This window comes from Grampus griseus, assembly GCF_964374135.1.
Source record: "Grampus griseus genome assembly, chromosome: 3".
Taxonomy (NCBI): domain Eukaryota; kingdom Metazoa; phylum Chordata; class Mammalia; order Artiodactyla; family Delphinidae; genus Grampus; species Grampus griseus.
The window spans coordinates 27,700,722-27,727,568 of record NC_139019.1 but is presented as its reverse complement, the minus strand read 5'-3'; the positions used below and the strand labels follow the sequence as shown (position 1 = coordinate 27,727,568).

Below are 26,847 nucleotides of genomic sequence, written 5' to 3'. Positions count from 1 at the left end.
GCATTTGCCTCATCTGTCATCTCCTTTGACTTGCTTTTCAGTGGCTCACGATCTCAGCTGAGGCTTCAACTGGGCTCTGTCAAAGGTTGGTGCCTTCTCCCATTCTTCAGAGCAGTTTCCCAGATGCCTTTCCTACTTGCCTCAAGTAGACGATTTTACCCTCTACTTAAAGAGATTCCTCATATGTATTGCTTCAGTGATTCTCTCCCTGTGCCACCTTTGAGGGAGGATACAGCATTTCTAGTCACACACACCAAAAAAGTATTAGAGAACAGTGTTTGTTTTACTGAAGGTTTCATAGGTAAAAAAGATAAAGGAGTTTACCTTGTACATTTCCTATGATGCTCCAAGCAAAAATCCCCATTTTCTTTTTTTTTTTGCGGTACGCGGGCCTCTCACTGTTGTGGCCTCTCCGGTTGTGGAGCCCAGGCTCCACATCATATGTCTTCATCACCGTGGGAAGAAACAAATTGATTTGTTAACTTTTGGAATTTTCAAGTGAAAAAGGAATTTCTTCCCAGGACCGGTTGATGAGTTTTAGTGACAGTGTTCCACTGCACACCTCCAGGGGGCGCCACTCACAGTTTTTTTCTATGTGAAGAGCACCCCCTTGAGTTGTGCAACACAGGGCCCTGAGTGCTGGCTTTGATAAAATCCCCCTATGTCTTTTACAATACCATTGTTTTTATTCTTTGGTCTGCCGTTTTCACCTGTGGTAAAACCTGAAGGCATGACAGCATAGGTTAGGTGACTCTTCAAGGTCTCTGGGCTTTGCAATTCTAGAACATTCTATTCACAAATTGCTTGTAAGACACTACCGGTTTCCCACTAGGAAAAGTAAATTGGTACTAAAGATTCTTAAGCTTCTTCCCCCTCCTTCCTTAGCAGACAGCAGTAGAGGTTCAATGCCAAATGACTCATGCTAAGGTAGCTCAGTCCTTTGTCTCATCCCCACTGGTTAGGACTGGTAGGAAGCAGTATGAAGAGTCCGGCTTAATGGACCTTGAGAAATCCCCCTGCCTTAAATTTCTCCCATTGGCCAGTCCCTAACACTCGAAACGAACTAGAAGACATTATTTTTTTTTTATATCAAGTAATGCTTCCTGTAAAGAATTAAGGATAGGTTTAAAACAAATGTATTAGTGTTAGAAATCAGAGTAAGGTTACCCTTGGGGATGATATTGACTTGGAAGAGAAACAGGAAGTTTCTTGGCTGCTGGGAATGTTCTGTTTCTGCGTTTAGGTGTGCCCTCTATGAAAGATTTATGGGACTTTACAATTATAACTTGCATATCTTTCTGTATGTTTATAATGCTTCACAATACAGCTTATTTAAAACAATTCTTAGAAGAGAGCCTCAGGAAGCATTCACAGATATTTATAACTTAGTTAAAACAAGGAGGTGAGTTTATTTCCAAAGGACAGTTAGCAGTGTGCTGGGATACTGGATACTGACAGGAGGAAGAGGAGATGGACGGAGGTAAAAGTGCAAACTTGTCCGCTTTGAGCTTCTGCCTGCGGCTCATCCCGCTCTGGTTCTTCCAGGAACCTGTTCAAGCCCCCAGTGAATTGGATACCTTGCCCTCAAGTCCATTCTCATTCTCCTTCAGAGATATAAGAGGTGAGCTGTTTGTCGAGAAGACTGGAATGAAGAGTGGCTTCTTTGGTCCAGATGCAGAGCTGGCAGTGAAAGAAGGTGGCTCTCTTGGGCAGTTAGCTTCAGGGAGAGAGTGGAGCCAGTCCTTCCTTCCGGTGGAAAGAAAACCGGTATATGCTCTAACCAGAGCATGACCTGGCTCTGTTAGATGAGAAGAGACCAGTGACCCATGGCCATTTGGGTACCAGGTGTACAAAGCTCTGTGTTTATATGTTGGGGAAGAGGGGAGGTGCGCCGCTCAGCTGGGAAATCTTCCCGCCTCACTCTCCCTGAACCAGCGATGTCCCTTCATCCCCCATCCTGTCCCTTCCCTTCTCCGTGACACACACGGGGTGCTGGGGCCAACAGCCCTGCTTGCATATGAGCAGATGTTCTGTTTCCCCTCCAGCTGGTCACCCAGTTCTCCTAAGTCTCCATCCAGCTTCTGAGGAATATTTAGGCTGTACAGGTGATTTCCAGGTACACACTGGCAAAGCTGGCCTTGTGCAGGAACGGAAATGGAAGGAAGCCTTTAAGAAAATGCTTGTTTGGCTTTCAGACACCCTCATTCATATTGCCCATAAAACGGTTATTATGTTCTCAACTGGTGCCCCATTTGTTTCTTCTGCACCACCTGGGGCCAGAATTTGAGGCTGGAGAAAAACCAATATATCCTTCTTGTTGATGTTATTTTTTTCTTCAAGGACTTTAGTATTAGTTTGATGACAGTTGCACAAAGGGACCCCACACCAGCCGTCCCCGAGGAGTCCTTGCCTTCTATTGCGTTTCCATGGAACAAATGAGCTTCATTAGCAATAGGCGCACCATCTCTTTGTGTCCCTGGTCTTTGTCTCAGAGTAGAAATAGAACCCAGTCTCAGTCCTGCATAAGTCTGTTTCCAGCTAGTTTATTGTAGTCTGGACCTTGTCAGTGCTTCCTGTCCCAGAGGCTTTTCCTCAAAGAAAGAGGCTGAGGAAAAACAATGTCATGTCTCCTAAGAAATGCCAGCAAATTTGAAGTCAGATATAACCGCTTCTGGGGTTGGTAGTTAAAATAATACCACCCTGCATTTGTAAAGAGTTTGCATGGCAGTCGGCTAAGCTTCAGCTCATTTGCTTCTCCTAATAGCCCTATGAGGTGGTAGGCATCATCCACATTTTACAGGTTGGGTGACCCATTCAAGGTCACACAGCTCTTCGTATGACTTTCAGTAAAGTGTTCCTTTTTTTCTGTTCTCCCTGTTATCAAAGATACGCTAAGGTCAGTAATCAAAGTAGGAAGCCAATTGTGAGGTTTCTGTTTAGATCTGGTTGTATTACTGGTACAGTGCAGCAAACGTTTTGGAAAGACCCCCAAGTCAAAGCCTGTTCAACAGAGAGCGTCTCCCTTCGCAGAGCCCCTGTTGCCTCCTGACCCCGCTCACCCCATCTTCAGACTCGTCTGTGTAGCAGAGCATCCCCAGCTTGCTGACATGTGGTGAGGGACCTTGAACTTTGGGACCCGTTCATATTTTTCCTAACCTCAAACTTTCCAGGTTTATTTTTGCAAACTTAATATTCATTGAACAGCTATATTGACTCCGGAGACCCTAAGACAATGAAAAGACGTAAAATCTGAGATCTGGCAAGAGTCTAATAACAGATAAGACTATGGGCCACGCCCTTTTCTAGGAGCTTCACGGGTATTAACTCATTTAATCTTCACAGCATCCCTTGGTTATCCCCATTTTTCATTTGAGAAGGCTTAACCTGAGCAAGTCATTTGTCCCAAATCACAGAGCTAAAAAGTGGAGGAGCTGGGATGTGAACCTGGGTTAATTCCAGAGTCTGAGCTCTTGGTCACCTCAAGAGGAAGCTGCAAGGGGGGCGTCGAGGGCAAGCCCTCTTTTTCATCAATATAGAATTCACATCCTGAGAGCTAAGTCCATCCTAGGAGATCATTGGCAAAGCAATTTCTAAACATCTTAAATGGGCACTAGGAAATTTTCCCAAAGAGGAAACAGAGTTGTCGGCTATACCGCTTCTAGACCTGACCTCCAAAAAGAGTTACTCATTGCCCAGCATTCTCCAACTTATGGCTGATTCCCGTATCTGTGAAATGAGAGTGCCCTCTTTAGACTCTTGGAAACTCAGACTCAGATCAGGAAATTAGTATTATATTTCTTTGTTTCCTTGAGAGCAGAATGGCATTACACACTTCAAGTCAAACCGCTGCTCACTTACAGGTAAACGTTCCCAAAAGTTGTCAGTGAAATACGGATTATAAGTACCAGTTCCATAACAGGGCAACCGGGAAGCACTAATTTAAGATTCATGGATATCCAGCAATGAGTTATAGGGGTGGAGGGAATCCACGAACCTGAAAAATTGTATGCTACCTTTGGATATGTGTGTATATATACACTTTTTCCATTAGCGTCTCAAGGGATCATGACCCCAAAACATTTAATAACTATTACTATGAAGACATTTCACTAAATTATTTACGTGTAGCTCTTCTGCGAGATCACATGGCAGACGATGAAAGCACCAGTCTTATGAGTTTCAGGGCTCATCATAATCTATATAATTTTCACTTTACTAATTTTCTTTGCCTCGGTAAAGAATTGATTCAAATAAAACCTTTGTACTGCGTGTATTTACAGACTGGATTTTTCCATCTGCCACATGGAGACTTTTTCATTGAGCCTGTCAAAAATCATCTGCTGGCTGAGGGAGTGTACCACCCACATGTCATGTACAGGAGGCAGAGGCCGGGCGTCCCAGAGATGAAGGAGCCAACCTGCGGATTAAAGGGTACTGTGACTTAATCTCCTCACTGGATGGAGGAATCTGTTCTGTTCTATTATTGTTTTTTTTTTACAACGAGACCTGCTCTTCTTCAAATCTGTTATCTCTTCCCCATTCTGTGGCCAGAAAATATGTACCCTTGTACCCTTCACTTCTCTGTACTCAAGTCTCTGTATTCTTAACGGGAAAGGAAAAAGGTATCTCTTACATCCTTGCCACATTAGTTGATGATATTTATATGGTATTCATAATGGTAAATTTTTTTTTAAGCTTCTTCTGAATCCCTTGGAGGAAAATAGTTTAAATTACAAACGATGCTTTGCAGTATCAGCAATGTTATAATACATTAGCATGGAATATCACTAGACAGCTTTTCATATCTGCATATGGAAAGCAGATTTAAATATTTGATGACGCTGATAATGATGTGTGAAGAGAAACTGAGAAAATACCAACACGTTATCAAATGATGAATCCAGCTAAGGTTCTTTTGGCTGCGTTTTGTTTGTAGTCTGCTACAAAGTATGTTATCTGCCCCCGTGTCTTGGGAATGATCCGAACTGCTCCTCTCTGCCTTGTACTAAAGAGTTTCAGGTAGTTTTCAGAGCTAAACTGACCCAAGTTATTTCCTTGCGACGCCCATATTCTCTTTAATATGTAGGAGATAATAGTAATGCATAAAGGGCCACTGGAAATTGGGACTTTTAAAAAATATTATTTAGTTTCTCCTTTCTTCAGAGGAAAAAAAAATAGTGGACTAGGGAGACAGTTACCAAAAGGAATCCATAATATTATTTATGTGTCTCAAGGATTTAGAAACTGTGGACCTCAAAGGGAAAATAGATGAGGAAGGAATTAGGGAGAGTAGATTCTGATAAGCGTTTCAGAGGACTCAGAACTTGAGCTTTGCCAAGTAGGAGAAAGAAAGGACAAGGGGAGGAGTAATTTCTCTGCAGACATCATCCAGACCCTAAGATAGATGGTAACTTTCCTGGGAGTTTCTTCTGTAATCTTAGCAGAGTATATGCAAGCAATAAGAAATTTTTGAGTCTATATTTTCTGTATACAAAAATGGACAGCTGCTTAAATTCCTTAACTTTAATAAGCTATTGGAACTCTGACCTAAATTAGATAACTTACTATCTAAATCTCCTTCCAGAAAGCACCAAGAGAAGAGACACATCATCTGGTCGGTCCGATTGATTGATGTACCATTCCAGATAATTTAGTTTCAGTGTGAATTTTTAGGACTCTGTCACCAATCCGATCATCTGGAAGGATTGGAATAGTTGGAATAATTGCCCAATTCCTATTAATAATTGCCCAATTCTTATTAATCTTGGGTGATGGATGACACTTTGTATGTGTGATTTGATAGTTTTTAGATCACTAGGTAATGAATATGGCGGAGGGAGTTACTAGGACCGTGAGTGAATTTGGCTGGGTAATTGCTCCTGTAGGCATGGCTGCTCTGTGAAATGAGTTAGGCTGTTCCTCATCCGCCCACTTGAACCCATTCTCTCCTTTATAACTCCGCTGTTGAGGTAGAGTTGAGTAATAATGTGTTGAGAATGGCATGCGTTTAGTCATAAAGGCAGAAGAGATGAATAGGAAAAGAATGAGGTTTACAAATGTGATGCCCCCAGTAGGTCACACGCAATACCACAGTTATAGTGCTTGCAGTACCACTTCATCATTGTGCTTCTAGGCCAACCTTAAGACCCACCACTACTCCGAAACCTTCTCTGATTAATCCCACCTTGGAACAATCTTTGCATTGTGAGTTTCTCCACACACATCTTCTAAAAGATACTCCCTTAGACTTCTTTAAAACCCAGAATGTCAGAAGTGAACAGCTTTGTCAGAAGGACCTTTGAGAGTGCCTTAATGTAGCCTCTTTCTCTCGCCAAAGAAGCAACTGTGGCTCAGAGGAGGGAGTGAATTTTCAAAAGCATCGAGGCAGTTGGTGTTCAGAATATAACCGAGCTCCTAAGTCAAGGTTCTATTACACCTCGGGCTTTATACTCTGTCGTGTTTATTCTTTAAGTCTTCCTTGAATGTAAATCTTGTTTTATCAACTATCTGGAAAGCCCCATTAGAGTAGGAACTCCCTTCCCAAACAGTATGTAACATAGTGTTAGGTGCAAAGTGGAAAATCAGTAAATCATTGAAATGAAATGAAGAGTGACTTGTAGCCACATAGATGAATCTAGAGTGCGCTGGCATCCGGTCCACATAACATAACAGAAAAAAGAAATGTGTGATTTCTAGATGTTAAGGAAGTGTCAGTTCTTTGTGACGATCTCCCTCCCTAAGACAATAATTGTGACTCAATACTAAAATGACAGCTAGAGATTGCAGAATAAGCTAATGTGCTTGTGATTATTCTTAAAGTATACTTGACATTTGGAATTTAAAAATCTTGGTATACTGAAATGTGCTTGGTCTCCCCGAAACAGGTAATTGCACTGTTCTTGTACTATGTTACCCTGCAGAGGGGATGAAATTCACCAACACTAGGCATGTCATTAGCCCACGTTAAGGTACACCTCGTGCTTAGGGAAGTCAGTGCTACCAGATTGAATTACTGTGATTGTATCGAGAAAGACCACCTTTCCTTGTATAAAACATTCCTTCTTCATAATGTTCAAAACAGGAACACCCTTGGTATTGAAAAAAAGATGTACTTTAAAAGTACTCTAGTACTTCAGGAGAGAAAGTATATCAATTACTTTCCCCAAAATGTGTCCCTTCACTTATGTTTATTTCCCAAATAGAAAGGTACTCAGGAATTTCATAATAAGTCCCTTTTCAATATGGCCCAATGTAATTAACTCCTTTTTTTTCCCCCAGAACTTTAATGTGATACTATTTTGTTATCGATTTGATCAATTTGAACTAGAATTTCTTAACCAGTTTTGTTTGCTGTTCTGAACCTTGTATTTGCCGAGCCCTGTCAAAGTCTTTGTTTACTCCAACTTTCTGGAATCCATGTTAAATCATGGGAAAATACAACTTGCCGGAATTAAATCTAGAGCACATTTCAAAACCTCATTTTATTGACATTGACAAGCTCCCTTCTCTTAGGGTTTTTGGTGGCAATGTATCACACTGGGACTTGAGTGGCTCTTAGATGGAAGTATCCGGGGGAAGTATGGTTTTTGGAACCTGGGGAAGGGGAGTCAGATAGGTCAGATGACAACAGTTGCAGGGTCATCTATGGCAGAAAGGGGTCCAGGTAGGTAAAATCAGGGTTTGGGATTTCGTGCATCAGGACACTAGGCTAGAAACACAGGGTCTGTTTCCTGGCATGCATTTTTTTCTTTCTTTTTTTTTTTTTTAACATCTTTATTGGGGTATAATTGCTTTATAATGGTGTGTTAGTTTCTGCTTTATAACAAAGTGAATCAGCTATACATACACATGTATCCCCATATCTCCTCCCTCTTGCATCTCCCTCACACCCTCCCTATCCCACCCCTCTAGGTGGTCACAAAGCACCGAGTTGATCTCCCTGTGCTATGCGGCTGCTTCCCACTAGCTATCTGTTTTACATTTGGTAGTGTATATATGTCCGTGCCACTCTCTCACTTCGTCCCAGCTTCCGCTTCCCCTTCCCCGTGTCCTCAAGTCCATTCTCTACGTCTGCGTCTTTATTCCTGTCCTGCCCCTAGGTTTGGCATGCGTTTCTGTGTTCAAAATTTATTCATTCATTCAACAAGTATCTGTTGGGTATCTTCTTTACGTCTTGTGCTCTCCTAAGTTCTGTGGGTACAGTTGTGAATAGGATATAAATCTTGGTCTGAAGAGTTGACAGCCTGGATATAGGATGTGGGTAAGTAGGGATCTGGTCCAGGTTTTTTTTTTTTTTTTGTACGCGGGCCTCTCACTGTTGTGGCCTCACCCGTTGCGGAGCACAGGCTCCGGACGCACAGGCTCAGCGGCCATGGCTCACGGGCCTAGCCGCTCCGCGGCATGTGGGATCTTCCCGGACCGGGGCACAAACCCGTGTCCCCTGCATAGGCAGGCGGACTCTCAACCACTGTGCCATGAGGGAAGCCCTGGTCCAGGTTTTATCTTTAAAATATGTGATAAGACCATGAAAAGAAATGAAATTTTAATATATGTATTGGGCCAGGACATGTAGCTGTAATTCATTCATTTTCTCTGTTGTAGATAGTCCATTATGTGACTCTTCCACTTGGACTAGTCTCCTGTGAGTGGATCTGAACTGCTTCCAGTTTGGGGCTATTATACATTATGCTGCACAGACCATCTTGTACATGTTTTTTAGAACACAGATTCACAGGGTTTTCTAGGGCGTATACCTAGTAGTGGAATGAAATCATTATCTCATAGGATATATACATCTATGACCTTACCAGATGATGCAAAATTGCTTTCCAAAGTTGTTCAAGAGCAGTGAATCTAATAGTTCCTATTGTTCCATATTCTGTCTAATACTTGATATTCTCACTTATAAATTTTGCCAGTCTGGTGAATATGAAGTGATATCTCTTTATGCTCAGTGTTGAAGTTACACATGTTCCATGGTGGAGTTGGGTCCCAAATCTATGGCTTGTGGCTATAGATTCTCCATGAACAGTTTTCTACCCTGTACCCAGAGTTGAAGCCCCGAGAGCCAAGTTTAGGTTTGCTTACTTGGTTCTTTGTTTTCTGGTTCACATTTTCACTTAGTGGATCCTAATCTGACTTTTCACCTATGTGAGTCCTAAACTTGCCTCTTTTCTCCGGAGCAGAAGTAGGGAGCAGCAGTTGCCCCAGATCAGCAGTGAGCCTCATGCATCAATCGGGGTTAGCCAGAGAAGCAGAACCAGTAGGAAGTAGATATTAAGAGGATTATTGCAAGAAATTGGTTTACATGATAGTGGAGGCTGGCTAGGCAAATCTAAAATCAGTGGGCAGGCTGTCAGGAAGGGCGGGCTGCAGCTTTCAGGCACAGGCTGAAGCAGCGTCCATGGGCAGAATTTCTTCATCTAGGAAGTCTCAGCTCTGTTTTTAAGGTCTTTTAACTGATTAAACCAGGACTACTAGATTATCAAGAATAATCTTAAAGTCAACCAATTATGGACTTCCATTACAGCTACAAAATGGCTTCACAGCTGCACCCAGGTTAATGTTTGGTTGAATAACTGGGACTGTAGCCTAGCCGACTTGACACATAAAAAAAGATCATCACACTGCATCTTTTACTTTTCTCTCTGAGTTTCTCTCATTTCTTTGTATTTTTCTTTTTTTGATTTTTGACCTCTAAGGACTTACCCCCTTTCTTAATGCTGTAAGCTTTGTTAGGGGCTTAATACTGGGAGAGTTTTTCGGAATATCTTGTCTACCCTATTGAAGTCCTGGGTGGATTTCTTACCTAAGTCATTTGGAAATCTTTGAGTTGCTTTTTAAGTGGCCTGCACAAATATTAATTATTATAATAACATTAACAATCCCTCATTAGAATTAGCATATCAGATCACTAATCCGACATCATGTTGGGAAGGTATTGTGTATAGTTTTGTTCCGATTTAATGGAAATTGGGTGAGTTGAAGATCTAAGCAAGCACCATACTCCATGTTGAGTCTAAAATGCACTGTTAGTTTTCCTTGGCTAAGAGCAAAGTTTCTTGGTACAACCTGCCTGAGACTTATCTTGAATTTCTTGATTACCTGATTTCCTCATGATTATAGCTACTCTACAGTGATCCATGCTATTCCTTGCTATGAGGTAGTTAATATTTTAATTGTTGTTCTGTACTTTTAATTTTTCTTTTAGTGAAGGGTCATGTTATTTTTAATTACCTGCTTTCAGGACTGGTAGGAGGATTGGCAAAGTGCTTCAAGCTTTTACTAGTGAGAGGAATGAGAAAACTTTTGGAGAGAATTTGGGGAAATACTTCATGTGTGAATGTATGGGAAGATAAAATGGTAACCCAGTGAGTTTTGTTTGCTTAGTAAAATCCAAGACCAAGACTACAGGAACTCAGAGCACTGACATCTCAGCACAGTTGCTTTGTGGCAATGAGATATTCATTTATCCAGTCAAAAGCCTTTATCCATTAGCCAGACCTCACCACGGTAATTCCTTTCTTTGCATTTTCCCAGCACTTGACAATTTTTGACTCATTTCAGGTACATACATTCCCGCTCCCCAAACAGGAAACAGCTTCCCTAGGAAACATGACATCTGCTCATTTTACCTCCTACAGTGCTCTGTGCTGAGCATGTGCTGTCAGAGTGGCTGGGACTACACCAAAGTTTGGGTAGAATCTGGAAAGGCAGAGAACACTGGGGAGTGCATGCTAGGCTGGGAAGGGGATTTAGATCAGTATGAGCAAAGAATCAGTTTCAACTAAAAGATGATTCCCTTATAGGGCAGAAAGTTTTAAGTTTGAAGAGATGTTATGTGAGTTGTTAGCTATTAAACTCTACTTCACTTCCTACAACTCTGTAGGGAAACACGTGAGGTATCTTGATGAGTAGTGGCTCCTGGCTTTGCCCTTGGTCATCCTTGTGCTTCCGTGTGCCTTGGGTGGGGACGAGAGGAGGTTTATCCTGTTCTGACCAACCTCTGGCTTCCTCCTGCTGCCTGCAGAGACTGAGGCAGTGGTCTCATCGCTCCATCCCACTCTGGTCTTCTCACCACTGGAGCCATCAGTGGCCCTTACTGGACAGTGATACTGTCCCTAAAAAATGGATGACTCAGTCTCTAGCTTCAAAGATCTGTGTGGCAAACAAACTCCTGGGTTTTCTTCTTTTATTCGCGTCTTCAATCAACCCACATTACCAAGTCTTGTCATTTCTGCCACCTAAATAGTTTTCTAAATATGTCTCCCTTCAACGTCATAACCTCTCACTTGAATTACTGCAAAGTCTCCCTGCCCTTGATCTCATCCATTATAAATCGGAGAAACATTTCTAATACATAAATCAGCTCATCTTTCTCCCATGCTGAAAGCTTTCCAGTGTACCCTCAGAATAAAGACCCAGCTGTTTAGTAAGTTTTAGGATCTCCTTCTCTGTGTGACTTTTGCCTTTTTCTCCAGTTTCATCTCTTATAACTCCAAATATAGCCTTGCCATCCTGAACTAGTGTTTATTCCTCAAAGAAGCTGCCTCCAGCCCTTGCCCTTATGTTCCTTCTTCTGAAACATTTTCTCCCCAATGCTTTACTGACTCTCTTCTGTTTTTCTCTAGGACTCACACATGACTTCCTTTAGAAAACCTTCTAGACTGCCCCTCCATCTGCATTAGGTGCCTCTCCTGTGACTATTATCACCAGTTGCTTCCTCTGCCACAGGCTTTATCATATAATGAACATCTGTCAGTGTCATTTGCTAGGCAATAAGATCAACAAGGATAAGAATCACATCTGCTCATTCACAGGTTTGTCCCCAAGATCTGGCAGAGTTTCTGGCCAGGGTAGGAACTTAAAAATGTTGAACTTCTAAGTATTGATTTTGTTTATCTTCTCAAAGAACCAGCTTTTAGTTTTATTGATCTTTGTTATTGTTTCCTTTATTTCTTTTTCATTTATTTCTGATCTGATCTTTATGATTTCCTTCCTTCTGCTAACTTTGGGGTTTTTTTGTTCTTCTTTCTCTAATTGCTTTAGGTGCAAGGTTAGGTTGTTTATTTGAGATGTTTCCTGTTTCTTAAGGTAGGATTGTATTGCTATAAAATTCCCTCTTAGAACTGCTTTTGCTGCATCCCATAGGTTTTGGGTCGTCGTGTCTCCATTGTCATTTGTTTCTAGGTATTTTTTGATTTCCTCTTTGATTTCTTCAACGATCACTTGGTTATTAAGCAGTGTATTGTTTAGCCTCCATGTGTTTGTATTTTTTACAGATCTTTTCCTGTAATTGATATCTAGTCTCATAGCATTGTGGTCGGAAAAGATACTTGATACGATTTCAATTTTCTTAAATTTAGGCTTGATTTGTGACCCAAGATATGATCTATCCTGGAGAGTGTTCCATGAGCACTTGAGAAGAATGTGTATTCTGTTGTTTTTGGATGGAATGTCCTATAAATATCAACTAAGTCCATCTTGTTTAATGTATCATTTAAAGCTTGTGTTTCCTTATTTATTTTCATTTTGGATGATCTGTCCATTGGTGAAAGTGGGGTGTTAAAGTCCCCTACTATGATTGTGTTACTGTCAATTTCCCCTTTTATGGCTGTTAGTATTTGCCTTATGTATTGAGGTGCTTCTATGTTAGGTGCATAAATATTTACAATTATTATGTCTTCTTCTTGGATCGATCCCTTGATCATTATGTAGTGTCCTTCTTTGTCTCTTGTAATAGTCTTTATTTTAAAGTCTATTTTGTCTGATATGAGAATTGCTACTCCAACTTCCTTGTGACTTCCATTTGCATGGAATATCTTTTCCATCCCCTCACTTTCAGTCTGTATGTGTCCCTAGGTCTGAAGTGGGTCTCTTGTAGACAGAACTTATTGACCATCTGTGCTGAATTTGGCAGCTTATTGGATACTTACATTTTACCTCAGTGGAGCCAGTTTAAGCCCTGAGAATATCCATGCCTTCCTGAAGGAATTTAGTGGATACTCTGATACCTCGCAGTCGAACAGGAATATGTAAGACAAAGATGTGGCCTGAGGATGTAGCTGAAGACAGCTACTTTGAATTCTCGTTTTGGAAAAAAGAAGAAGAATGGGTGGATGGATGGATGGATAAATAAGAAAAAACAAGTGACATTTATCTACTCAACAAGCTCCTACTTTGTGCCAGACACTGTTCTAGAACTGGGGATGCAATGGTGAACATAATATTGGTCCAGGCAGGAATGTAGAGATGGGGGCCTGAGAGACCCATCAGCTAGGGAGGAACAGGTGTGTTCTCTTAGTAGAGTAAAGAAGAGCAGATGCCTTGGAAGATGAGTGCGTCAGAGAGAACCAGGTCAGTCATCTGCAGCCACGTTAGCACTCCGACTGCTGGTCTCTGAACCTAGAGCACACGTGGTTTTCAGCTTCCTGTGGAGAGTGGGAAGACAAGTTCTCAGCTGGTCCACTAGGCAAATTGCTGGCATCCTTTCAGTCTCATTTCAAATGCTACCTCCTTGTGAGGTTCCCCCCCACCCCCATGTAGGACTGATGTGCTCCTTTCCTGAGCTCACTCTGCATCTTGATGTGGTCCCTGGTTGCCTTCTACCTTCCTTCCTGCCACTGTCCCCTCCTTCTCTGCCTCCTAGGCATTCCTGGATGTGGGCTCATCCTAGGGCCTTTGCACTTATTGTTCCCTCAGCCTGGAATACACCTCCCCAAGATTTTTTCATGGCTCATTCTCTCATGCTCTTCAGGTCTCTGCTCAAAATCACCCAATCAAAGAAGTCTTCCTTGACCACTAAGTTATATAGCTTTCTCTCTGTCACTTTGTAAACCATTTCTCCTGCTTTAGTTATTTTCATAGCACTTGTCATCCTCTGATGTTATTTTATCTCTTTATTCATTTATTGGTTTATTATCCATCTCTCCCCAACAAGAATGTAAGCTCCACCAGTGCAAACCCTTCCTCACTTTTGAACTCTACTATATCCCCGCTGTCTTGGACAGAGCCTTTTATAGTAAGCACCTGGTAAATGTTGAATGAATGAGTAAATAAACAAATGAATCATAGCTTCATTCATGATTGTTCTGTTAAACTTGTATTCTATTTTCACCACGAGACTCATCTTTGCAGCCCAAGTGTCAGGGACACTTGAATCCTAAGGCCAGGGTCTGATGCATAATATTCATTTGTTTGATAAATGTTTGTCCATTGAATGAGTGCATGATGTGTATTTGCAGTGGGGTCCTGCAGGTGTGAGCAGGACACCCATCTTACCTCAGCTAGTGTGTCTCAGCATTCCAGGAGTGCTCTGAGTCACTGAGGCAAGGCAAATGTGTTCTTTTGGAAGCAATTAATGTTAACTGTATGTTCTTCCCACAGCTTGATTAATGCCAATGTTTGGGAAAACAAGCATTCCTACCCCCCCGCACTGTTCCATTTCTGTGCAGCAGCTGGAAGTCTCATTAAATAACCACAAACTTGTTTCTTTATGGGGAAGGACGTTTACTTGTTAGATTTGAAATTAAATACTTGAGGAAATTATCAATACACTTTATGTTCTAAATCCTCTCCTCCAAAAGCCCAAGAAGTGGATTCCCAGGCTGTTTCCTGGGCCAAGAAGCCAAAGATTAGAAGGTTCCAGTTTAATTCCATTGGTTTGTGTGTCATTGGTTGGCCTTCCTTCCTTCAGAAAATTTTAATTTGGTGCTTCCTAGGGACCAAATACTAAGGGACAAAGCTCTGAACATTCCAAGTTGGGTCCTGCCCTCACAAATTTATAATCTCCTGAGAGGAGAATTTAAAAATTCTAAAATTAGTGTGCACAAGCATTGTGGCTATAAGAGTGTCTACAAGAGGAACTTGATTGATCAGGAGGCTTAGAGAAGGCCTCCCTGAGAGAAGCCATAGACTGCATATAGGTTCTTAGGGAGCTGTTTTCCCTGAGATCACCTCTATAGAGTATCCAGCATTTGAGGAATGGTGTCTGTTATCGATTGATTGTGTCCCCCGCAAACTCATATGTTGAAGTTCTAACTCTTGATACCTCAGAATGTGACTGTATTTGGAGATAGGACCTTTAAAGAGGAAATTAAATTCAAATAAGGCCATTAAGGTGGGCCCTAATCCAGTATGAGGAAAAACAAGAGGAAATTTGGACATAGACAGACACAGAGGGAAGACCATGTGAAGACACAGGGAGAAGACAGCCAGCTACAAGCCAAAGAGAGAGGCCTTAGGAGAAACCCACCCTGATAATACCTTGATCTTGGATTTCAAGCCTCCAGAATTGTGAAGAAATAGCTTTCTGTTGTTTTAGCTCCTCAACCTGTGGTACTTTTTTGCTCTGGTGGCCCTAGCAGGTTAATACAGTGTCTATTTGTTAGGGTACCTGCACAGTGATCCTCTAGTTCTTTCAGGCTGCTTTTGAGCAGTTAGTTAGCTGTCTGAGCAACAGAGGATTGTACACACAACAGTAAAGTTCAGTCAGGGCTAGCTTCATGGTGACTAGAGTAGCCTCACAGGGCCATACTCAGAAGAAGTCTGCCATCTTGAAATTCTTAATGGTTTTCTCTTCGAATTTGTGCCTCGTTAAGTGAAGTCTGATAGGATGATGGAGCCAGTGCTGTGGGCCTGGAGCCTCTGCTCTTACAGATGACTCTTGCCACCTCCCTGCCTTCCTAGGATGGGTTCTCGGCCACTTTCTTGCCCCTTTGTGCCCAGTCCCTTCTGGCCTCCTGCTTTGCACTCAGACACCACTTTCACTGTGACCCTGCCAGGGCAGTGATTAGGTTGCACCTGGGTGAGGGTGGAGGCCTGTGTTCCATAGCTGCCCTCTGCCCCCCAGTGGGAGCTTGGGCACACACTCGGAAGTTCAGGTTGGAGTGTGCATCCCACAGTGTCTTGAGGTGAGGCGACAGCAGTCCTCCCCACCCCAAGCTGGCATGCGGCAGGTGGCTAGGAAGGGGACTGCTCATCCCTGTCCCGTTCAGGTACTGAACATATCCAGGGGTGGTGTTGGCAGTTCCTTGGTGGTCGCCCATCTGCTGTGGGTTCGGGTGGTGGGCTGTGGGAAGGAAAGATTGAGGTCCCTGCCCCTGGCCAGGGCCCTGTGTTTTCATTTTGCGATGCACTCTGCAAATCATGTGGCTGGCCCTGGGTTGAAAATTGCTTTGCTTGCAAAAGATTAAAGTGAATCTGATGCATATTTCCCCCCCACTTTATTTTTTATTGAGATATAACTGACATATAACATTTAGTTTCCGGTGTACAACATAATGATCTGACGTTTGTATATATTGCAAAATGATCGCCACTAGAAAAATGGTACAGATGAACCTATTTGCAAAGCAGAAATAAAGTGAATCTGACACATATTAGTGGAGATTACTTATAATTAGCCAGAGGTAGAAAGCAATCATTGCGCATCATTATTTTTAGTTTTGCTCATATACAGGCAAACGAGTTTTACATTTTTCTCTTTTCACAGTAGAATTTAGAGAGAAATGGACTGGAAATTGGAAGAACCATGTTCTATGCCACCTCTGTCGTCCTGTAACTTAGATAAGTTACAGGAACCCCAGCTTCCGTTTGCTTATCAGTAAGATGAAGGGGTTGTGGAAGATCTTAGCAGATTCTTTTAACTCTCATATGTTATGAGTATGTTGCTGTTTCTATCCTGCAGTATCTAGAAACAAAGCATTGTTGACATTCTTCATTCATACCAGTGTGGTTTAACATGACATGAGGGTTTGTACACACTGGCGTCTCCCACTTAAACAGCAAAGATCTTTCTTCTCATATATATATTTATATATTTTATTGAAGTATAGTTGATTTACAATGTTGTATTTATTTCTGCTGTACAGCAAAATGATTCAGTTATACATACATACATCCTTTTTTATATTCTATTCCATTATGGTTTATCACAGGATATTTAATATAGTTCCCTGTGCTCTACAGTAGGACCTTGTTTATCCATTCTGTATATAATAGTTTGCATCTTCTAACACCAAACTCCCAATACCTCCCTCCTCCCACCCCCCTTGTCAACCACAAGTTTGTTCTTTATGTCTGTGAGTCCGTTTCATAGATAGGTTCATTTGTGTCATACTTTAGATTTCACATGTAAGTGATATCATTGGTATTTTTCTTTGTCTTTCTGACTTACTTCACTTAGTATGATAATCTCTAGGTTCATCCATGTTGCTGCAAATGGCATTATTTCATTCTTTTTTTGTGGCTGAGTAATATTCCATTGTATATATGTACCACATCTTCTTTATTCACTGTCGATTCACTGTCGATGGACATTTAGCTTGTTTCCATGTCTTGGCTACTGTAAACCATGCTTCTATGAACATAGGGGTGAATGCATCTTTTTGAATTACAGTTTTGCTCAGTTATATGCCCGGGAGTGGGATTGCTGGATTATATGGTAGTTCTGTTTTTAGTTTTTTGAGGAACCTCCATATTGTTTTCCACTGTGGCTGCACCAACTTACATTCCCACCAACAGTGTAGGAGGGTCCCCTTTTCTCCACACCCTCTCCAGCATTTGTTATTTGTAGACTTTTTAACGATGGCCATTCTGACCAGTGTGAGGTGGCACCTCGTTGTAGTTTTGATTTGCATTTCTCTAATAAGTAGCGATGTTGAGCATCTTCAAATGTTGAAGATCTTGACCCATCTCTTAGGTATCCCTAGGGCCTGGTTCCCAAGTGCTCTCTCCTTGAGAGCTTTCTACCCCTTTACACCCTTGCCCCATCCCAAACCGCCACACCTGGAACAGAAGCACAGGTTTCACCCTTCCCTCCCTTCACCCTTCCCCTGACCCAGGAAAGCCAGCCAAGACCAGCATTTTGGAGGCCTTAAGCTGGGGCCACAGAACTCCAGGGTCCTGAGTTAGTGGATGTTTCTGGTCCATCCTCATGAGTCAGTGTATCAAAGGGAAGGAGGGGCAGTCCAGAACCGACTCTGGACCCAAGATCTAATACCTGGGAGAGGAGAGAGGTGAGGGCATGAATGTTAGCAAGATTAGAGGGTCTACTTACCCAGGCATGGCTCTAGGGTGCGTTTGCGCATGCACACACACATACACGCGCGCGCACACACACATTTCTCTTGAAATGTGGTGCTTAGTTAGAGAGTACCATATATATTTAAGTGATGTCAAGTACAGTGGGCCTGTTATTCTAAGTTCAGAACCTCACGTTTTAGCTACATTCAGCCTGAGTGGGGTGTGTGTGTTTGTGTGTGTGTGTGTGTGTGTGTGTTGTGTGTAGATGTGTTTAAACACATCCATCACACATTTTGGCCCCAGGAGGCAAAGACAGCTTGCTCAGCTGTGATGACTCAGGGTTTTATGGACGTTCTTTCCATTATCGTTAAATATTCCACCCTGAAAAGCCCAACGTATTCTCTCGTCAACAGAGGAGTTCTTTGTTTAATTTAACTGAGGAGGGAGTGTTCAAACTCCTCAGAAAAAAAGGCTTCCCTTGCTGAGAAACCATGCGAGGAATAGTGCCAGTGTCAACTCTGCCAGCAGCACCCCGCACGGCGGCTGCATCTCCCGGGGGATTGCAGCTGCTGAAGCGCGCAGAAAGGGGCAAAAGGATCATGGTCCGTGAGGCCAGTTCCTCCCCACTCCACCCTCAGGAAACATTTAGTCACGAGTCAGCCCCTCTCATCAGCTGCTCTGGAACCCCAAACCCTAGCCCTTTGGTGCTTTCTCCCAATGGGGCCAGCATGCACTGAGACATTGAGGACTGTCCTTCCTCAGCCAGTTCAGCGCCCTGATGCGAAGCCTGCCCCGCAGTGACTCCCATGGTGCCCACGTTGATATGCAGAAGACAGACAGATGTCAATGCAAATCTGCTACGAAGATCGGTCGATACAATATCTGTGGTTATGACGCGTCCCTAACCAAGGGACAGGGCTGACCTCGGATGTGAGCAACGAGAGCCAGAAACTTTTCTCTCGTAAGCTCTGTCAGGCTTCAGAGCTCTCTTGGCCTCATTTCTCCTAGGAATACGCAGGAGATGTGCCAGATTGAGAGAATCAAAGACACTTTCAATGTGCACACCTTCTACTTCTGGGGAGCAGCTTCAATCAAAAGTGGGCGATTAGTGTTGGGGAGAAGGGAAGCAAAAGCTCACTGATCAGAGCTTCAGGCCTGAGAAACAAAAGATCAAAGGACAGTCCCCAGGGACTGAGTAGTGGTTTGTCCTGCTCATGTTTCTGGCTCCAGGAGTGACATGAGTTTGGTAAGAGTGCGGGTCGTGGCCTTCCAAGGGGAGAGGTCAGTGTCAAAACGCAATGGCTCCGTCTCACACACCTTCCACTAGCACCATATTGGAATGGATTCTCTGGGATCTTCTTTGAGTTTCAAGGGACTTCTTTAGGATTCCGTGTTTCGTTGACCATATCTGTGTCCACGTTAGCCTGGGGTCAGGGTGAAGCCTCAGCAGTTGAACTAGGCAAGTTTGCGTTTCCACAAGCTGACCGACCTTTGCCCAGTGGCTATTTTACTCCTGTTGCATCCTGTTTCTATTTTCTCATCTGTAAACTGTGGATAATGAACATTTCATACTGAGGTGGCGTAGGGTGGGGTTAGTGGGAGCTACAGGCTCGCAGTTCCTGAGCTGCAATTCCAAATTCCGGAGACTGCTGAAAACCAAAAGTCTCTCAGTGAATATTCAGTAAACTTACTTTGTGGCAAAATATTACCTGAATTGATATGAGGCTGTATGATTTTCATTTATCTCAGTGAGACTAGTTGTGCATTTTGTTGCAGACGTATCAATGTGTTTGATTTCGGGGTACCACCCTAGACCTTGCTAGGGATGTTCAGTAATATAGAGAATATGATCCTAATTGTTTTTTCATAAAATTGTGGCAAAATACACAAAACATTAAATCTAACATCTTAACGATTTTTAAGCATGCGGTCCAGAAATGTTATGTACATCATATGATTGTGTGAACAATTTCTAGAACTCTTTTCATCTTGCAAAACTGAAACTCTATCCCCATTAAACATCGGCTCCCTATTTCCTCTACCCGCAGCCCCTGGCAACCACCCTTCTACTTTCCAGATTACTTTTATAATTGCAAAAATCCTGAATTCCAACACACATCTGGCCCCGAAAGTTTTGGATAAGGGATTGTGGACCTTAATTAAGGATGGGGAATGTCACCACCTGTGAGACAGTCATCCTGGAGAACGCAGTTCCTCTGATCTTACAGGGGTCTTCTTATTACATCACTCTGCTTCCCACGTTGGGCGCCCATTTGTAAAAGACTGCAAAACACGGAGAACGAGTGCCACGGGATTGTGACTAGTAGCCAAGAGAGTGTGGGGACTGGAATGCAGTACTTAATGCACTCTCCCTTTTCTCCCCCTTGTCATTCCCTTAATCTGACTCTTTCTGGGGAAGTCGAGGGGCATGCATTGGCAGTTGGTGGTGACATCAGCTTTTTAGCTTCATGCCATGGAACAGGATACAGTATGCTTTCACAGTGAGAAAGCATTCAAACCTGCACGGAGACTGAACTTGTAGGGAAGATGCTGACCGCCCATTGAGACCTTGCTGAAGGACTTTAAAGCTGGATTTTTCCATTTTGCAGAACTCTCCAGGCATGTCAGGAAAAGTGGTACCACTTACTTTGTTATTCCCCAGCAGAGCTCAGCAGAGGGACCTGTTCTGAGTCATGTTCTCTCTAATTGGAATGAGTTCAGAGATTGTTAACACGTCTCTGATCATGTGGGGGTGAAGGGCTCCTCAAGGTTTTCATTGGAAAACCCATCAGTAGCTGAGCATCGTTATTGGAATGTCTTCTCTGCACCACCCATTTTGTGAACTTCCGGGGGTGGGTGGGTAATGGAGAAGTGCTTCTCTGCAGGGGCCTTATGCTTTCTTTCCCTGTTTGTAATCTCCAGGGACAAAAGTGGGTGCTTGAAAAATTGGAAGCTCATGGACACAAAAATTCAGAACATGGATAACTCCTGACAAATATGGAAAAACCTTAGTACCGGATCTTCCGCTTTGGGGTTATCTAAAATATGCAAAGAGTGGTATGCTTTCAAAGCAGATTACATTAATTGGGGTGTCTTTGTTATCATCATTACAGTTTTTAAAAAGCTGTAAGAAATCCTCTATTCCCCAAAAAACAACACTAAATACAGCACTTTTCGTGAACTAGAACTAGCCCCAGAAAAATCAAACAAATGATCAGATTCCAAACATCAACATGGAACGTTCCCAGTCCACAGTGACCAGGGTGCCCCTGAGTGCCAGAGGCTCCAGAACAGGTTTCCTATACTCAGTGGCATTGCCACCCCATCACTGCCACTGTGTGGCCTGCGCTGGATACCAGCTGGCCTCTCAGTCACTGGAAGCTAAGGTTCACTTTCCTGACAAGGACATTAATCTGCGGGGACCTTAAGAAGAAAACAGGTGTAGGGTGGGGCACGGAGGGACCAAGACCAGGAATTAGTCTAGAGTCTAGACCACAGGTCAAATGTGGCCTGAAAGCTAAGAATAGATTTTACAGTTTTAGATGGTTACATTTAAAATGGTTGCATGAGTTCTCATATCATACCCTTGATTTTGCCCCTTGATCGTCAAAGCTTAAACCATTTATTTACTGGCTCTTTCAAAAAAAAATTTGCTGACTCCTCATCAAGGCCATTAGTTCTCAAAGAGTGGTTCCTGGATCCAGCAGCATCAACATCACCCTGGAGCTTGTTGGAAATTCACATCCTCAGGCCTCACCCCAGATTTACTGAATCAGAAACTCTGAGGGTCGAGCCCAGCATCTGTGTTCTAACTGGTCCTCTGGACGATTCTGATGCAGGCTTAAGTTTTGAGAACCACTGATGGAGACCGTAAGTGCCGTCCTTCATGAGTTCACCGATTTACTCCTTAAAAAAAGAGGACCTGGGGCAGATTATTTAACCGCGGTGGGCCTGGCTTTCTTTATCAGGAAGTGTTTTTGTAAGGATTAAAAGAGCTAAGCATGTTCAACATATTAAAGTAAATGCTCAATGCATATTAGTGGTTCTTTCACACTTATGGTTACTAAAAACTTTTTATTAGATCTGAGGTCATCTGAAAATCAAGAGAACTTACTAGAGCCCTGAGATTTTATTAGAACTCATCAAGGTACCTTACAGCAAGGTATGCCCTGGAGGAATTCAGATACCGGTCTAGAAATTGGGTGCTGAGGGCCGCAGACCCCATCAGGGTGACCCACAGGTCCTCCTCCAGCCAGGCTCTAGGATGTGTCTCCAGCCCTGACCGGACACCCCGGCCGCTCTTTCTTCCAAGGAAGTGCCCTTCTAGCCCTCTTCCCCCGCTTTGGCACCAGCACCCTTCCTGTCAGGCCTCTGGGGGGTTTCATTCTTTGGAGCAGGGTCCCACTTCCTCACCGACCTTGGACGTAAGCACGCATACTTTGTCGTCATGAATCACTATCAGGAAACTGGGCTCATAAAAATCACCCTAGGGATAGGGTGGTTGTAGGGAATTTTAAAAGCTATATATGTTTTAGCACGGTGAATTGAATATGTGCTACATGTTAGCTGCTGTCGTTATAATTTTTAAAGTTTGTAATTGTTATTCAAAAACATGGTGACTAAGTCTCAAGCTGGTTAAAGTCAAGAGAAGCGGAAAGTTCTCTTGGTCAGCTGAGGTTTCTTGATGCTGCTGCTTCTCCCTCGGGGATCTGGGCCTCCATCCTTGGCTGTGTTTCCTGAGGGTGGCTTTGCAAGGCTGTGTCCCCCACTCTGACCCAGGAGCACTTGGACCATGTCAGGCAGCACCTGAGGGCATGTCCCCCTTTGCCTGTGGAGGCAGCTTTCCTCCAGGGTGGCAGAGTGATGACTTCACTTGAGAGACAGGGGTGTTGATCTCCGGTTACCAGGAGGAGAGGCAGGGAACACATCCCTTGGTTATAGAGTGGAGGAGAGAAAGGAGGAAACTGGGGCCTCTCTACCATCTCTGACGACTTGACCCCTGCTCAGGGGCTGCGTCCCTCCCTGACTGCTCAGGCCATCTTCAGAGGAAACTTGATGCTAAGAGCTGAGTGTGTGTGTGTGTGTGTGTGTGTGTGTGTGTGTGTGTGTGTGTGTTGATGGTGGTGGGAGAGTCTGGGTTTTGACATCACATGGATGTGGGTGTGAAACCTTGGCTCTGAGCCTCTCTGTCATCTTGGGCAAATTTCTGAAGCTCTCTGAGCCTCATTGTTTTTATCTGTAAAATGCACATGGTCCTCGCTTGGCTCAGTGTCTGCATGAGTTGGAGAGGATGAAGGGCTCAGTAAGTGCTGGCCTCTGTTACGGGGGCGGGTAGCAGCTGTGTCTCACTGACGCATCTCCTTGACGACGTGTGGAAAGATGGTTTATGAAATGGCATTGACGATGATTCTCAGGAAACTCCAGCTAACACAGGTTCTTTTGGCCAACCACAAAGCCAGCTGGACTTGCACAAAGCATGGCCCCGTAGGCATGCGTTTGGAATGTAAGGACTCAGGGTGCCATAGCCGCTTTCACTGGCTGAGTCTAATTCACCCAAAGCCGGTGGTCAGTTCCCCTCAGAGTAGCTAGTGATCAGTGTTTTAAGTACCTCCTAGGGGCCAGGAGCCATACTAACCACTTGAGGGTATCTCTTACTTAAGACTCATAGCTGTCTTATGAGTAGGCACTCTTATCATCCCCATTTCACAGACAAGAAAACTGAGGCTTGGAGAGGTTAAGTGACTTACCCAAGTTCACGTTGTTAAAGGTGTCAAGGGTCTGTGTGACTAAAGTACTTGTTCTGGCCCACTATGCTCCAGGATTCTTTTCTATGATTAGGTTGCTTGAAAAAAATTCATGTGCCAGTTTCAATCAAATAGAATTTAAAATTTCCCAGTTAAAAGAAAGAATAGGGACTTCCCTAGTGGTGCAGTGCTTAAGAATCTGCCTGCCAATGCAGGGGACACAGGTTCGAGCCCTGGTCCAGGAAGATCCCACATGCCATGGAGCAACTAAGCCCGTGTGCCACAACTACTGAGCCTGCACTCTAGGGCCTGCGAGCCACAACTACTGAGCCCATGTGCCACAACTACTGAAGCCCGTGCACCTAGAGCCTGTGTTCCACAACAAGAGAAGCCACCACAACGAGAAGCCCACGCACAGCAACGAAGAGTAGCCCCCGCTCGCCACAACTAGAGAAAGCCCGTGTGCAGCAATGAAGACCCAATGCAGCCAAAAAAATAAATAAATATATTAAAAAAAGAAATAATAAATTGTTTTCCACTAGGAAAACATAGAATAATAAAATGAGGAAAATAAAAATTACTCCTAATCACACAACCCAAAATAACCAGTATTTGTGGATATTTTACTTATTTTTGATATTGCATGACATATATGACATGACAATATAATTTAATTTAATATTGGATAAAAATATAATATGCTATAATAGATAATGAAGCACACAATTGAGATGTGCAAAATCTTTTCATGTAGGTTATACAGGAAAATTATTCCAAAGCAATTTTAAGGATTGATTAAAACTCCTCTGTTGGATAAATCAAATTTTATTTAACATTTTCTAATTTGGACATTTAGATTTTTTTCCAAATGTTGTCATAGTAAAATTCTTTATGATTATTATTCTTGTGTTGTAAATTTTGCCGCCATTTAAAAATACTCCTTAGATGAGATTCCTATAGATGAATTACTGGAAGTATTTTCAAGTATTCTCAGAAAGGCAATGTATATTCCTAAAGCAACATATAAGTATCTACTTATATTCTTACCTGCATTGAGTAATGTATCTTTAATCTTCTCTAATTTTATGTGCAAAATATGTTATCTCATGAGTGCTCTAGTTGTTTCTTTGAATATAAGTATGCACATTTGTAATCTAAGCTTTTGAGTCATTTAAAATTCTTCCTTAAGAATCATCTCTCCATATTCGTTTGTCATTTTTCCATTGGCTCATTAGCATTTTTCTTAATAATTCATAAGAGAGCTTCCTATATAAATATACAGTACCTTTGTCATTTGTGAAAAATACTTTTTCTGCTTTTTAAACTTTTATTTTTTATTTATTTATTTTTTTTGCAGTACGCGGGCCTCTCACTGCTGTGGCCTCTCCTGTTGCGGAGCACAGGCTCCGGACGCGCAGGCTCAGCGGCCAGGGCTCACGGGCCCAGCCACTCTGTGGCACGTGGGATCTTCCCGGACCGGGGCACGAACCCGTGTCCCCTGCATCGGCAGGCGGACTCTCAACCACTGCGCCACCAGGGAAGCCCAATTTTTAATATTTTTTGATACCTAGATATTTTAGAATTTTGCTTAGATATTTTTCTTTGTAATTTCTTCCATTCCTTTTATGCTTACAAAATTCTTTCCCATCTTAGTATCAGATAAGTATTCACCTATTTTTTTTCTGGTATCTTCTTCATGGCTTACAATTGGATTTTGAATGAGAAGAGAGATGATGGGTATATGGCACATTCATTGCTGCTTCTGGCTCCTGGTGTCTGGCCAGACATTACTAATCTATCACAGCATCCTATCCTGCTCAGCCTGGATGCAGCCCTAGAATATTGCTCAGTGCCGCTGCACCTCTAGCCATACGCAGCCCGTCAGAGTTGGACCATGAGATTATATACCTTTTCCCCATCTCTACTGAAGAACAAATTTTCTGATGTTGACAATGGTTGAATAGTTTTAAAATCCTAAGTATCCTATAAATCTTATATATTTGTGGAATAATGTATAGTCTTGTTCATAATAACACACAGTCTAATAATGTGCAATCTTAACATTTCTTGGTCAGGGTCACAAGCCATCTGCAGATTTCTGGCATCTTTCTGCTGGACAGCCTCTGCTAGGACAGAGCATCTTATTCCTTTCACTCGTGCTGCCTTTCCAACTGGCCTCAATTCTGGATGTGTCAGTGTGGTCCTCAAGAGGGTGTTTGCTCCTTTCTGCTTTCTCTGATGTCTGAGGACTTGATCTCTCATCTTAGTGGACACCGCTGGCCCCTGTTTTGGAGCTGGATACCATGACCTGCCCTCTCCTGGCTCTCTTGCCTCATTATCACTCATACCTTTTCAAGGCATTAGATAAGGGCCATATCTGAGTACACCTGAATGAAGCTTGGGATTGGATGAAAAGGCAGCAGGAGCTTCTGTATGTATGCCTGTTGTCTTCAATACTCGCTGTACTGTAGAGGAAAAAACAGAAAACCAGCAGAGGGGAAACTGGTGTTTGTTAATTCATAATAACAATGATTAAAACTAAATTGCCATTTATTGTATGCATGACATTGAGTTAAATACTGTACAAATATCATATATTTAATTATCACAATAACATTCTGAGGCCATTTTAAATATCCCTATTTATAGATGAGAAAACCAAGGCAGGTTAGAGATCTTCCAATTAGTAAGTGTGAAGATGGGATCTGTAGCCAGGTCAGTCTGACTCCTAAGCTATTAACCATTGCTGAAGGGCGTCAGGAAAATAATTAGATTATCCTAAATGAGCAAAGTTAGGGGATTATGTAGAGTTGCCTTTCATGGCCACAGTTAGGAATGTGTTAAAATATATCAGTGAGGTTAATGATATCATACCAGTGTGGAAAACACTATATGAAGTAGGGGCTCCCAATGAAACAATCTCTGCTGTGTAATTAGGTGGAAGAGGGACCATTCTGTTTTTGACACTTGCTTCCTGTAGATCAGTGGTGGGAACCAGTCTTTGGAAGACTGCTGATTGATTTTAGTATATTTTCCTCTTATTAAAAAATAACGAAATTATAGATTTTTATCCATTCCC

The 26,847-nt window shown here is 42.7% G+C and overlaps 1 protein-coding gene across 3 annotated transcripts in view; it reads left to right on the top strand.

Moving 5' to 3' along the window:
• ADAMTS12 (ADAM metallopeptidase with thrombospondin type 1 motif 12) overlaps positions 1-26,847 on the top strand; it is a 382,005-nt gene that overhangs the window by 137,303 nt on the left and 217,855 nt on the right. For all 3 annotated transcript variants that reach the window (XM_082652277.1, XM_082652278.1, XM_082652276.1), the window contains exon 3: positions 4,281-4,431. In XM_082652277.1, coding sequence (XP_082508403.1) covers positions 4,281-4,431 — 151 coding nt within the window. The remainder of the gene's footprint in view (positions 1-4,280; positions 4,432-26,847) is intronic.